The sequence below is a fragment of the Protomyctophum parallelum genome (assembly GCF_964188405.1).
Source record: "Protomyctophum parallelum genome assembly, chromosome: 3".
In the NCBI taxonomy this organism is placed as follows: Eukaryota; Metazoa; Chordata; class Actinopteri; order Myctophiformes; family Myctophidae; genus Protomyctophum; species Protomyctophum parallelum.
In genome coordinates, this window is record NC_139698.1 from 41,580,267 (window position 1) to 41,594,703 (window position 14,437).

At 41.2% G+C, this 14,437-nt stretch overlaps 1 protein-coding gene across 1 annotated transcript; it reads left to right on the forward strand.

The window, feature by feature from the left end:
- Positions 1-185: 185 nt before the first annotated feature.
- ndufaf6 (NADH:ubiquinone oxidoreductase complex assembly factor 6) lies at positions 186-10,584 on the forward strand. Its single transcript, XM_083761712.1, has 9 exons — positions 186-407; positions 3,093-3,192; positions 3,473-3,595; positions 3,726-3,782; positions 5,048-5,150; positions 6,199-6,332; positions 7,414-7,515; positions 8,054-8,110; positions 9,039-10,584. Exons 1-9 carry the CDS (start codon positions 214-216, stop codon positions 9,165-9,167), a joined length of 999 nt encoding a protein of 332 aa, XP_083617838.1. The 5' UTR covers positions 186-213; the 3' UTR covers positions 9,168-10,584.
- The last annotated feature ends 3,853 nt before the right edge of the window (positions 10,585-14,437 follow it).

Consider the following 14,437-nt stretch of genomic DNA (forward strand, 5'->3'; position numbering starts at 1 on the left):
AACTGTGGAACGTATGCAAAACCTTCGGTATATTATCCTCTTGATAGATAGTTGATGTTGATAAGAGTCCGGACTCCGGACATAATTCGGTTTTCGGCTCTTTATTTGACGACACGAAGCGGAACACACTCGATCCTGTTTGCGGAGGAGGACAGTTAGCTGTGTAACACAGGGTAGGGGTTAAAGGTAAAAGTCGAAGGAGATGTCAACAACATGGCTGCTGGAATCATTTGTGTCAAACAAGGATTGTTATTAACTAACAAAAGTTATCAGTTTCAAACTCTTCAAAGAAAGTTGTTGCCACATATGGTTTGTATCCAGAAACCCGTAGAATTACAGAGTCTGAGAGCTTCAACAAACTCATCTGATTCACAGCAGAACGAAAAGTACTGCATTGATCTAGTCAGGTAGGTAATATGCTTCATACTGTTGTTGGACGTCTATGTTTATCGATAAACACGTCTACGAGAGTCTAAATCTTAGGATATGGCTCGGGATTGGGAACTTGTAGCCCTCCAAGCAGAACCCAAATGCTACTGAAGTTTCTGACATTTGTTCGACCCAGTGCATTGGGTCCTGTTCCACGTCGTCCATGCCACCTGATTAAAACATTTACTGGCTCATGTTTACATGTTAAAACGCCTCCCCGCGGCATGTGACGCCATTATTTTCCTTGAGTTATTCTGAATTCGGTAACTTTAAGTAGCTATACATCCCGGTGCGAATATCTCCTGTGGCGCGGAAGCCGTTAAGTATTTTTAATATATGTTTGCCCGATTTGGAAGCTTGGATTCTTCTTGTTTATTGACACCTCATTGTACCGCCTATCTGGCTAGCTAGTGGCGCTATAGCTATGACACAGCAGATCAGAGGCAGGGACGTAGCCTCACAAGCCAACCGCACACCGGGAGGCGGTACAATAAACGGTAAACAAACAAGAAGAAATAAAGCGACCAAATCGGTCAAACAAAGATTAAAAATACTTAACGGCTTCCGCGCCACAGGAGATATTCGCACCGGGATGTATAGCTACTTAAAGTTACCGAATTCAGAATAACTCAAGGAAAATAATGGCGTCACATGCCGCGGGTCCTATTTTAGAGAGAATCTCCACATCCGCATTTAGGAATTTCCATACGAAAATACACTAGCGAGCAGGGACCCAACGTAAAACTAAACAAAATATCAAAAAGGTTTTACGTAGGGTCCCGAAAGGGGCTAGGGAACTTGTAGCTCTGGTCCATAGCTCGAATGCCTTTTGCATTAGATCTATGGACCAGAGCTAGGGAACTTGAATATTTTATATAATAAGTGATATTAAAAAAAAGTTAAAGCAGTGAAAATAACTACATATTCTGTTGGTAATCATTGTTATATAGTGTCTAGGGCAGGCTAGGGCCTCTGTCTCACCAGCTCTTCAATACATGTACTGTAGTCAGGTAATATTAATACAATCTAATTACCAAGACTTTTCTTCACCAATGTGTTTGTGAGGGTGTCTACTAACATATCCCACATTGGTTTCTATTCAACCACCCTAGGGGAATTTTGGACAGCTGCTGAACGTTGGGGTAATAGCCCTACAAGCAGAACCCAATGCTACTGAAGTTTCTGAAATTTTTTAGACCCAGAGCATTGGGTCCTATTCCACCTCCACCCTGCCACCGGGTACGCACACATAAATACACGTAAATAGCTTCGGAAACGTCCTTCTGCGCTCTTTGACGGCTTCTTTTCCTTTGAGGGCTTCTGAATCTGTGAACTATAAGTACCTATAAATACCGCTGCGAATATCTCCTGTGGCGCGGAAGCCGTTAAGTATTTTGTTTGACCGATTTGGTCGCTTTGATTCTTCTTTTCCTTCCTTGTTTATTGACACCTCATTGTACCGCCTATCTGGCTAGCTAGTGGCGCTATAGCTATGACAGAGCAGATCAGAGGCAGGAACGTAGCCGGCACAAGCCAACCGCACATCGGGAGGCGGTACAATAAACGGTAAATAAACAAGCAGAATCAAAGCGACCAAATCGGTCAAACAAAGATTAAAAATACTTAACGGCTTCCGCTCCACAAGAGATATTCGCAGCGGTATGTATAGGTACTTATAGTTCACAGATTCAGAAGCCCTCAAAGGAAAATAAGCCGTCAAAGAGCGCAGATACGATGTTACCGAGCATATTTATGTCCGCGTTCCAACATTCCCATACGAAAATATAGATACGCACAGGGACCCTACATAAAGTAGAAAAGCTTTATGGAGGGTTCCGAGAGGGGCTAGGGTACCATCAACAACCAATATATGGCAAAATATTCTAAATTTTATTATACTTTAAGTAACATGTTAAACTTGGGGGTTTTCATGAATCTGAACCCATTCCAAGCATTAGTTTCGCACGAAAAACACTCGGCCATAGCCACTTGTGCCAAAATGTGCTGACCTGGCAAGTGGCTATGGCTGAATTTAGCCCAAGGTGTGTTTTTCGTGCCAAACGAATGCTTGGAATGGATTCAGAATCATGAAAACCCCCTAGTTTGACACGTCACATGCTACTTAAAGCATAATGAAATTTAACACATTGTTTGGTGAAGAAAAATTCTTGGTAAGAAATGTATTCCCGATTTGACATTATTCTGATAATATTCCCTGACTAATGTAACACATTTTCAGGTAGGTGACAACATTTCAGCCAATCAGGACTCAGGAGAGAGTACCCGTGTATCAGCTTCATTTTTATAGTGTTCCATTTCCATTCCATTTGGTTTAATCTGTAAACATTGCGACGGTTGCGTTATTGAATACGAACGCTTACAACTTACAATTGCTCAGATCTGGAGTCAGATATTGCCCTCTAGTTTCATATCCATTTGAAAGTTCTGCCAGAAAAATATCTCCACTTCCCCCACAAGCTTTTGCCCCACAAGCATTTGCTGCCCGCGACGGGGCAGCGAATATTATGCTTTAACTATGAGAATCAGTGTACAAATGGAGAGTGTGTGTGTGTGTGTGTGTGTGTGTGTGTGTGTGTGTGTGTGTGTGTGTGTGTGTGTTCTGCTTCTGAATGCATTTCTGCTGCTCTTCTATCCCCATTTAGGTCACGAGACTATGATGGTTTTGTGTGTTCCCTCCTTTTACCAGAGGAGTCACGGCGCTCCTCTCTGGCCCTGAGAGCCTTCAATGTGGAGCTGGCTCAGGCAGGTATTCTTGCACATTCAGTGCTACCTGATACACACTGTTCTAATGTCAAAGTGCTTCCCAAACTGTAATGCTTGTAGAGACAACAAAACGATTATACTGATACATGAATGACAAACGGGAGATGGGAAATACAACGGCAATAATACGCTTTACAGAAAAAGACAAGAAATATTGAATTAAACAAAATCAGTGACATACAACATGGATGGGTCAAAAAGGGGCACCAATTCTTTCCAAAGGATGTATCACACTTTGTTGTGTCTCTTTCTCTACAAGGTGAAGGACTCTGTTTCCCAGAAAACCATTGGTCTGATGCGAATGCAGTTCTGGAAAACGGCTTTAGAGGAGCTGTATAGAGATGACCCTCCAATGCAGCCAGTCAGCTCAGAGTTATGGAGGGTAAGCAGAGGCCCAAACAGATTTTATTTGTTTCTCTGTATATTCTGAGGTGATGTTCACTTTGGTAAAGATGTGTTGACTAATAAAATGCCATGTCAAAACAATGAAGTGTTTGAATGCTGTTTTGCAGGCAGTGAGGAAGCATTACCTAACAAAGCGATGGTTACTAAGAATCATAACAGACAGGGTAAGACATTATTCCATTCTTGCTACATGAACATAAAGCCTTGACAGCCACAACAGTCATACCAACACAAACAGGCATGGTCTCATGACTCTCATTCATACAGTTAAGTATTATTTAGTTTACAAAATATATACAGTAGTACACAATACACATGCCCCCCCAAATGGTCTTTGAATCCATTCTGTCTTGAGTTCTGGTTTCCCACAAACTAAAATTAAACGCCATCTACCTCAGTTATCATGTGTCACATGGGATTTTCCAATCTATGGTCCAATCCCCCCCAGACATTATTCTTCGTAAGTTATCTGAGATGAAGGTGAATCCAGTTTTGATTAGATGGTATTTCTCCTTTCTATCTAACAGGCCACAACAGGTGAGATTTAATTTGGCGCTCTCTGATAGGGCAGTAAGCAGTATAGGGGCCCCCCAGGGGACAGTTAGTTCCTCCATTTTGTTTACCCTATACACAAAATGACTGTGTCAGCTCACAGCCCAATCAGTGTGTAGTCAAGTTCTCTGACGACACTGTTATCCTTAGTCTACTCACAAGTGAAGGTAACACCAGTAGCCATACAATTGAAGTGGACAGGTTTGTAACCTGGTGTGATGAACATCACTTTCAAGTTAATGTAAGGAAAACTGAGGAGATTGTAGTGGATCCCAGGTCTATAGGTGACCACACCACGATCACCATACATACATGGTCATGACATCAAACAGGTCACCTCCTAATTATAAATATCTAGGAGTGCACATGGATTGTGATATAAGCTGGCACTCCCATGTGACAAGTATGTGTGCAAAAGTACACCAGCGCCTTCATTTTCACCATAGGCTCAGACTCTTTGTGTAAGTAGAAACATAATGCTGATCTTCTAAAGAGCTAGTATAGAGTCAATTCTAAGGTATGGTATCACCAGTTGGTTTGGAAACCTAACTGTAAAATACAAATCTGAGATCTTTAGATTAGCCATGCGCGCAAGTATAATGGGTACAAGCATTCCTTTGTCCCTCTGTCAATCACACTCCTTAACAGTCCTTGCAGAGGGCAGACAGGGTAGGGGTCGAAGGTTTTGAGGTGATGTTCTTCCCCCCGTTTGCACTAGGTATGTTGGTGTGTGGTATTTAAATGTTGTACGGGTCACTGTGTGCCTTTTTGTTGTCTTAAAAAAAGAAGAAACCTTGACCTTGAACCTTGACCTTGACTGTCCAGGATCCTTAAATAGAATGTATTTCAGTCTGTTGTGTCTCCATCATCCTACCAGGAGAAGGACCTGGAAGATAGAGCTTATAGGACCCTACAGGAGCTAGAGGCTTACTCTGAGAACACCCAGTCCTCCGTATTGTACCTCCTATTGGAGTGTTTAGGTAAGAGCCTCTGTTTAGTCTGTGCTTGTGTGTTTGTGTGTCCAGAAGGCAATAAGCTGTCCTGCAGTTAGTTCTAACTTGTTGACTGAAAAGGCATATCGGGAATTAGAAAATAATTCAGTGTAGCTTCTACATTCTGTTGAGCTCACATTGCATTGTTTATCCTCAAATGCAATAAACATAATGTGTTTGTAGTTCTAAAACCCCCTCCCTCAGTTGAAGTCTGTTTTTTTTATAGATGCCTGAAATAAGCTCTGTGGTTAACACAGGCTTGAGAGAGTTTCATATTTTGTTCTATGACATGAAATACGTCATTGAATACCACATTTTATGTATATTAAAAAGGGCGGTTGCTAACCAGCAGCTAAATGAGACTACAGAGGTTGTGGTGACATCAGTAGTGACGTTGAGTCATGTGACCATGGTTTAGTTTATTTATATCCTCACGTTAGCTTTTCTACTTCTAGAGATTTCATTTACTCTTCAACACTTATACATGGGGTGTTAATTTGTGAAGATTATCATGCTGAACAAAACATGTATCTTAAATTTATATTTTACACAGTTTATTTTTTGGCAATAATCCAAAATCTATTGCAAAAATTCCATATCTTTGTCAAGTGAACCCATTAGGGTTCACCCAAGGCTATGCTATTGCATCAATTGCTTGATGCAATTTGAGCTAGCAGATTCAACAGCACTGGGTGGCAAACTACTGCAAGTTTGATGGAATGCATTGAAGTCAATGAGAACTGGGTGGACTGCATAAGTACCTTTGAATGATTGAACTGATTCTCTAACAAGGTCATCAGCGCGGTATAGTGACTATTAATACAAGGGCCCTCATTGACTTCAGTGCATTCCATAAGAATTAAGTCTCCGGTTTGCCTCTCAGGCAAACACGCCTACTGTATGTGCCCCCTCCTTTTTGAGTGGCGCTAACCGCCCCAACGTGTGGCTATGTGTGCACAGAATGTGATCTCAGTGTTTCGTTATTCCACTGTCTCGTCCCTCCAAATACCCAAACCCCAATCTGCCCGCTCGCCAGGTGTGAAAGATGTACATGCGGACCATGCAGCCAGCCACATTGGGAAGGCACAAGGGATTGTGACATGCCTACGAGCCACTCCCTACAACAGCAGCAGACGCAAGGTTTACTTACCCATGGACATTTGTATGCTGGTGAGTTCCTACGTCTTTGTAATAGAGAGATGGTGATAGTGGTACAATTCACTGCTGTCCTCCCTGGCCAATTTAGATGAGCGTGATTTTAGAATTGTCACATGCTAGAGAGGATTACTGTATGCTCCCCTGCTATCTCTACACTTGGTTGGAAACCTATTTACATGAGAGAGCGTTCCATATAAAAAATATGTAATTACCTATTGAGCCTGTTATCATTAGGAAACCGAATACTAATGGCTTTTACTTATTGTAAGTTATGTGTCGCCATACGTAACATAGTTACTAGTTGCATACAGTTATATCACGTTTTCAAACAAGGTGTGATGAAGACCTTTCATGGTCATAAAATGTTGGCAGTTGCCTTTTAATTAAATAAAGGCTATATTTCTCTTTTTACTCCTTCGTGCTCGGATCGTCTGTTGTTTTTTCTGTCTTCATCCTGATCTGTGTGAGCACCTTTTACTTTTTAACTTTTTACTGTAGAGTTGAGGAGCCATGTTAAATTTGATATACAGATATAATTACATTAAAATCTTTCCTTTTTTTAAGTATAGTAGGTTGCTTATGCTTTTTGCTTATTTTCAGCCATGTCCTTAAAATGTTTCAGATCAAACTTCACTATGACATCTTACTAGTGACTACTGCTTTCTTATTTACATTTTCACGCAACTATCTTTGTTGTTTGCATTGCAATGTTAATGAGCTTTGCTTTCTGTGTGTGGGTGCATTAGCCAGTGGCAAGATGTCACAGTAAACTATACATGAGATTCCTGGCCACGCCCCCTACTTCCGCTCTGGCGTCTTTTCTCTGAGCGTGATTGTCAGAGTGTTCCTGTTGCCTTCATAGTGATTCTCGTTCTATGGATTCTCGTACTTTATAACTAACTGATTAATAATGCAACAACCCGTTTGAGCACAGGTAGAGAGCATATTATGTGTTTGGGGATGTTTATGTAGCAGACAGAGGGACAGACCGTGGCAGTAAAAGCTTCCTCTTTAACGGTTCAAACTGGGCAGAATTCTCATCTAGCTACTAATGTGCTATACAAATTTGTTATTTTGTGTGCGTGTGCGCTAGCATGGTGCTTCCCAAGAGGACTTCATCCGAGGTAGCCAGGAACAGAATGTTCGAGATGTAGTGTACGACATCGCTAGTCAAGCCCACGTACACCTAGAACACGTATGTATCTGACTCCTTTTCCCCCCGTTTAAGTTTCTTCGTTTTAAGTTTTAGTTGTACAGTACATGTGTACGTACATTATACAAATTTTCTGTCAGTGAGAGAAACTTTAGACACAAACAAAGACAAGACAGACACATCCCCTCCCATTTGGCTGGGCGGTATAACCAAAAGAGCAATCTGTTTAAACCAACAAAAACTATTTAATAATAGCAATCTGTTTGACCACACATAGTCCACCAGAATCGGTCCAGAGTCGGTCCATCAGTATACAACTTAAATTAACTTAAATAAATTTGTGCTAGTTAGAAGCACACATTCATTCTGTATAACGGACATAGTAATGTAGAGTACAGGCCTGTAATACTGTAAAATGTAAATACTATGGTTTGTGTAAAGCAGTGGTTTCTCAACATGTTTCTCAACATGTTGTAATGACAAGAACCCCCTAATTGATATGTATTTGAAAAGATTTTGTGACAGCAACCAGCACAAGAAAAGATTTGTCAAGATCTTTTTGAAATGCTTGTCTCCTCAGGCTCGATCTTTTAGGAAGAATATCCCAGCTGCTGCATACCCGGCCTTTCTACAAACAGTAGGTTATCAAACATTAAACATTCACTTGATTCTTTTCTACTACGAAGGGTAAGCCAGAACCCAGAACAGGTGCTCTTTGGAGAGGGTTTCAATAATACAGCACAAAAAGTTCTATACCTTTGAGTAAAGATCAATGTGGAAGGAGGTAAGAAGGTGGCGAACTCCCATTCAGGGCGGGAACCCCTCCAAAAATAGGGGGGGGGGGGGTCCGTGGCCAAATGCAGATAATTCTAGGGGTCCTTGACATGAAAATGTTTGAGCATCACTGACATAGAAACATGGGTTTTTCAGAAAACTGTCAGGATTTAGAAGACATTTGTAGAATCGTCCAAGTCTAAATGGTTTAAAGAGGATCCAAGGCAGCTCTGTGCAGTACCTCAACTGCACAGAGCTGCCATGGATCCTCTTTAGTTCGCTACCTTCTTACCTCCTTCCACATTGATCTTCACTCAAAGGTATAGAACTTTTGCTGTGAGAGTGTGGGTTCTAATCTTTTTCACTTGGTGACAGAAGTATAACTCACTATTTTCTTCGTTCTTTCTGCTCTCTCTGGACACATTTATTTTAAGTTGTGTTAAAAGCGTCACATACTAATTACAGAGGAATAGTAAATGTCCTCCTGCTCTCTCTCCAAACACTGAGGGTCAATTTCCGTTTACACTGTTTGTTTCTGGGGTGCAATTTTGCAATACCAGAGGAATCTGGTATGCTTTTGATATGCATGTCATTGTCTGCATTAATCTGTTTTGCTCACACATTGGTGTGTCCAATCTGTCCATCTGCTCTCTGCATGTGCTTGCCCACATGAAGAACCCTGCACATTGCCATATAGGCACTATAGTTAAGTGTAGACATTTGTTATGGGATTTCAGTTGAATATGAGGTTCACTGTGATGTTTTGTTCACTTTGGTGTATTGTGCTGCAGGTGGTGTTAGAAGACTACCTTCAAAGAGTGAGGAAAGTAGACTTTGATGTTTTCCATCCCAGCCTACAGAACAGAAACCCATTGCTCGCTATCCAGCTGTATGTACGGTCCTGGAAGAAGACTTATTGATCTACAGTCACCCACATACTGTACCCCATCTACCGTATTGCTTGCACCATTATATCCAGTATCTGAATACCCCATCTACCGTATTGCTTGCACCATTTGTATCCAGTATCTGAAATCGACTGCCTTGATGTTCTGTAAACTAAATGGAGAGTGAACTCGTATCAAATATCCATGCTCATAAATTCAGTGGATTCGTCCGTTATCACTGCATTAAATATATGAAATCAACCGTTATCAGGACGTTGGAATATGGCCATACTGGCGTACTAGACATTGTGGTGTTTGGCTGTGTTCACCCGGACTGCACGCATGCAGGGTGGTGCAGACATAGACTGGTCAAGGACTCCACCTGCTGAACGTGTCATTTCCAACTCTATTGTCGGGGCATGGAAACTAGGGGCTACTAATATTTACTATTCTCTGCCTATCGGGACGTAACTCGGACGGCGCTGAGTCTGCTCTGGTGGCCGTCACAACGCTCAGCACGGCGACTCGCACGGTTGGCGCCTCAAGTGGCTCAAGGCCACCAGAGACGGCGCTCCTCCGTCATTGACACAAAAAGCAAACGCTCCCATAGTTTCACTTCCTGATTTCCCAGTATGTTGATTATCACATACTGGGGGTATTTCTAAGGTGCTGATAACGAACATTCTCTTGATTAAGGGGTGATAACATCCGAAGCGGGTGATAAATGAAATGCAGCACTGCCACTGAAACCAGCCTCTATGACAGAACATGACACCCACCGTTTCTCAACCTTTGGTCACAGCAGGAAACGCAGCCACTTAAACATGATTCCATTAGGCAAAATGCCTAATAGAAAAGAGCTTGGATAATCACCATGCCAAACTGGAATGGTAGTTGTGAATATTTCCCACGCTCCATCCTGCTTTCTTTTCCACATTTGTGTTAGTTACATGATAGTCATTGTAGTGGCAAGCTCAAACTATACTTTTCCACTCGGCTGGGCACATGCATACAGAAACCGTTTTTGACGCGTATATAATATATTGTCCAGGCGTTGACTGCTGTAGGGTGAGGTTCCCATTTATTGAACACATGTCATACAGCAGTTTTCTTTATGCAAGATTAAAATGATACGGTAAAAACCATGTGATCTCTTAGCCTGTGCCCATACCTTCCAAACCATTCAACCTGGCTTGTTGCACCTGTGTTCTCATATGCCAATCCTTGTGACACACACCCCCCATGGTGAACCCGCCCATCAAACAGTTTAAAGGCACACACAGGCAGAAATGGCTCCTTCAGTCATTATACAAATATTTCTGCTCAGTTTGTCACAAAAAAGATTGAGAAACGGTGATGGTGATAGTTTATGAAACAGTCCATTGTGCTATATTCATTGCATCAAACTGAATCGTGTCTTTGGTTTAGACAATACAATTAAAATTAACATTTGCTGAATGAATTAAGATTGGTCTTTTTTTTTAAATCTCAATACACTTAACTCACGTTTGTATTTCTCACATTTGAAGTTTTTTCAAGCCCCACCACTGCCAGGGTTCATACCTCTTGAAATGACCAAACTTATGAGTGCCATAGCGGTCTGTGAATTCACTTACTGACCAAACCTATGAGAGACATAATCATAAAGAGTGATGGTAAAATCAAAGGTTCACAGCGAAGCCCAGCCCTTATCTTTTTAAATAAGTGTAAATTCCACTCTATATGCCCCTGATGCCTGCTGTCCATGCATGATGCTAGTACAAAGTTACAAACTGTTAACACTTTATTGGATGCTGATTCACCTGAATCTAATAAATCAGCCTATATCTGCACTTTTGACTGTCATCGGGTCTGTCTCAACTCAATGTTGTAGGGCACTGTATTAGAAAAAGCTTGTCTTTAAAACAGCATACTTGTGTTTGTTCTGACATTCCATTATGTTGATCTGACCTCATCAAACCCTGTACATTCAAGACACGCTCCATATATGGCCAGTACGGAATTCATTTCATATGTTGATCTGACCCCCCCCCCATGCCAAAGCGCCAGCGCTCGCCCAGCAGTCACCTAGGCGGATGTGTGCTCCCCCTTTAGGGCGAGGTCGCTTCTCGCCATCAGGCGTCTTACTCAAATGTCTATATGCGCATAGTTGTGTTGTGTTTTTACCAATTTTCACACAATGTATTGTGTGCAAATGTATTGAATTGTATTGTCTATGCATATGCGCACAGTTGTGTTGTTTTTGCAAATTTGCACATAATGTATTGTATTTGTTGTATGTTTATGTATGTATCATCAATCATTGTCACTATGGCAGTAGTGAGATACTTCATTTTCTCTCCTCACTATGTCCGGTTACTTAAGACCCAGAAAGAAAATCTTTCCATCGTGAAAAGGTTTCCAGAAATAGTCTGGCGATTGTGTGAAAAGACAGTTCTCTGACAGCTAAAGTCTCAGAGGACCTCCTGAAGGCATTAAAAGGGGAGATGATATTTCACTCAATCTCTTATGTATCTGCTTTTGAAATAAAGGCTTTTCTGGACTCTAAAATTCCACGTCGTGAAAACATTTACTGTATGTGTCAGAATCTCTGTCAGCACCAGCTACATGCTATTTTGGAATTATGCAGCCTTAGATAGATATTAGTCTGGGTTGGAACTTGCATTTCCAAGGGGGGGCTAAAGAAAATGCCTCTGGTGATAAACTCGCTCCGTAACCAGAATTGAAGGTTTTAGATTTGGCACCGCATTTTAACAGACCAAATAAATATGCAAACCTATATTTAACCAGACAAGGTGACAAACTAGTCATGCTAAGTCATAACAGTGGTCAAATGGATAATTCTCATTCAAGAGCCTCTTGTCTTCTAGAGGAAATCCATTCTCCCTCATTCTGCATGTAGAATCCCACTGTTTCAGGGTAATAAAGAGTGAGACATCCATCCCTCCATCTTTAACCGCTTATCCGGAGTCAGTCGACAAAATGTCAGCCAGGATTACACAGGCATCCGTTCATGCTAAAATGTAATTAAACATCACAACAAACTTGAGTTTCCTTCAGAGATCAGAATAAGAACACCAGCCCTGCCCCTGTCATACTTTCATGCCATCAACAGCAGAAAACTAATAGTCATTAGAGGGACTAGAGCAGAAAACTAATACTCATTAGACCCACAATAAAGGAATAAAGGGGGGGAAATAGGGAAGAGAGTAAAGAGGGAAATATAGAAGAATGTGAAGTAGATCACGATAGGGAAGGGAAGGGATAGGGAAGATGAAGAGTGACCAATGCCATGGATGAGCCCCCCATGCCAACAGACAATGCCTGGCACCCAAGCTAGGATTAATTTACTCATATGATATAATACCCATGTCTGTGTGGGGAAAGACATAGCCTCTGATTCCCCATATACCCACCAGCATAGCTTACCCCCACTGGACCCATCTCTCTAGGGTGGATGGAGGGCAGTTGAGACTGATGCAGTGGATTTCAGACGACAGATGGAGAGCTAAGCTCTGTTTTGTATTGAGGTTCATGTGGTTTTTCATTGGCTGTAGGCAAAAGCATGTTCACTGTGACTCACGTTTGAATGTCTAATGATGTAATCCTTTTTTGCATGTGCTTGACTTCTGAGGGGCGAAAGTGCCTGAGAAAATGTGTGATGGTTTCCTTCAGCTCATTCTATAAGAAAAAGGAGACCACAACTAAGGAAAATGAGACCTACACTAGTGACTAGTGGATTTATACAATTTTGGATTTTATGGGAAATGTAGCTAAAGTTTTAATGGCAAGTGATTAGATGTTCAAACATATAAGTTGGCTTTGTACAAGGCTTAAAAGGTCTTTAAATAAATACTTTTTGAAATGTCTATGAGGAAAATGAACAGGGAATCATTTCCTGGGTCCTGGTAGGGGGCGGGACTGCAACGCTCTATTGTCTTTGGCAGCAGCTATGTCAAGTAGAAGTGTTTTAAAATGGACTTTTAACAAGAGGTAACTTGACTTTCAGAACATTAAAGTACTGTATGTGTATAACACCCACTGCAGTAACAAAGATGTCTGTCAAAATCATCAGGTCTGAACGTGTACTTCAGCATTGAACTACAGCGGATGAGTCACTGGTCTGTTCTCAACAACTTATGACTGTATTGATAACATGTCTTCCATAATTAATAATACCTTTCGTAAAAAAGATCATGCTTTTTAGCATTAGGTAGATACTGTAAAAAATATATATTAATAAAGCTATATTTATTAAAACAATTTTGCCTACTCAATCTGATTCTCTATTATTTCAAAGACAAGTAATCTGTCAAGAAATACTTCACAAATCAAACAAAACTAAATTTAACTTGGCAATTTTTTTTAAATAAGTTATAGCCAGTGGAATACTCAACATAACAAGACAAGGTGAAGCAAAGTTGAGTCACAACTTTTTTGTGACTTTCTTTTAAATCAGTTGCTATAAACGATCAGTTTACCGATGGCAGCTTTAGCTCAAAATATAGTAGGCCTACTTATAGGGTGTTATTCTCTTTCATTGGTTTTGTTCTATTCAGCTGGTCATTTCAATTTAGATTTACACACACAGGCCAGGGTACAAAATAACAAGAGACCTAATGGAACATTATATTTGTGCTTTCAGTCAGCTGTATAGCCTACTTACTGAGGTGAAAAAACATACTTCACGCTGAAAACTACCGTATTTATTCCTCATTGCTTCCCACAAATTTAATTATTTGAGCAGTACTATTCAAGTTTGGTTTCCACACCTGTCCTGGTTCCTGTTATAGTTTAGTGGATTTTCATGCAATACACACAATTAAATTGGCACTTGTCATTATGAAAACATTCATTGTGAGTATTTATTTAGGACTACATTGAAGTACAACAGGAAAAAGCCCTGGATGGAGTCTACACAAGAATGCTACGAATGGCACTAGGTGTCACATGGACTGACCGCATCAGAAATGTGGACCTCTATGGGGACCTACCACGTGTCACAAGTCAGAGAGCGGATGAGGCTGGCAGGGCACTGCATCAGGCACCCAGAACTTGAGGCAAGTAAATTGACCCTATGGGAGCCAACCCAGGGCAAAGCCAGGAGGGGAAAGAAGCGTGCCACCTATGTAGACGTGCTGCGGTGCGACAGCTTGGCTGACAACACTGCAGAGCTCAAGGAACTGGACTACTCGCCCCGGTGCTTGCCCGTTTTTCCTCCCGGAATTTTCCCCAGTGAGGGGGATAACTTTGTAATATGCTATTGGCTGTTTGTATTCTTTTTGGAAAAATATAAAAAGATA

What these genes read in the sequence shown, in the direction of transcription:
- ndufaf6 (XM_083761712.1), top strand. Translation starts at nt 214, where the DNA reads ATGGCTGCTGGAATCATTTGTGTCAAACAAGGATTGTTATTAACTAAC. An exon ending in TCAATGTGGAGCTGGCTCAG is followed by an intron (nt 3,193 to 3,472) that starts GCAGGTATTCTT and finishes TTTCTCTACAAG; the next exon opens with GTGAAGGACTCTGTTTCCCA. An exon ending in CCCACGTACACCTAGAACAC is followed by an intron (nt 7,516 to 8,053) that starts GTATGTATCTGA and finishes TTGTCTCCTCAG; the next exon opens with GCTCGATCTTTTAGGAAGAA.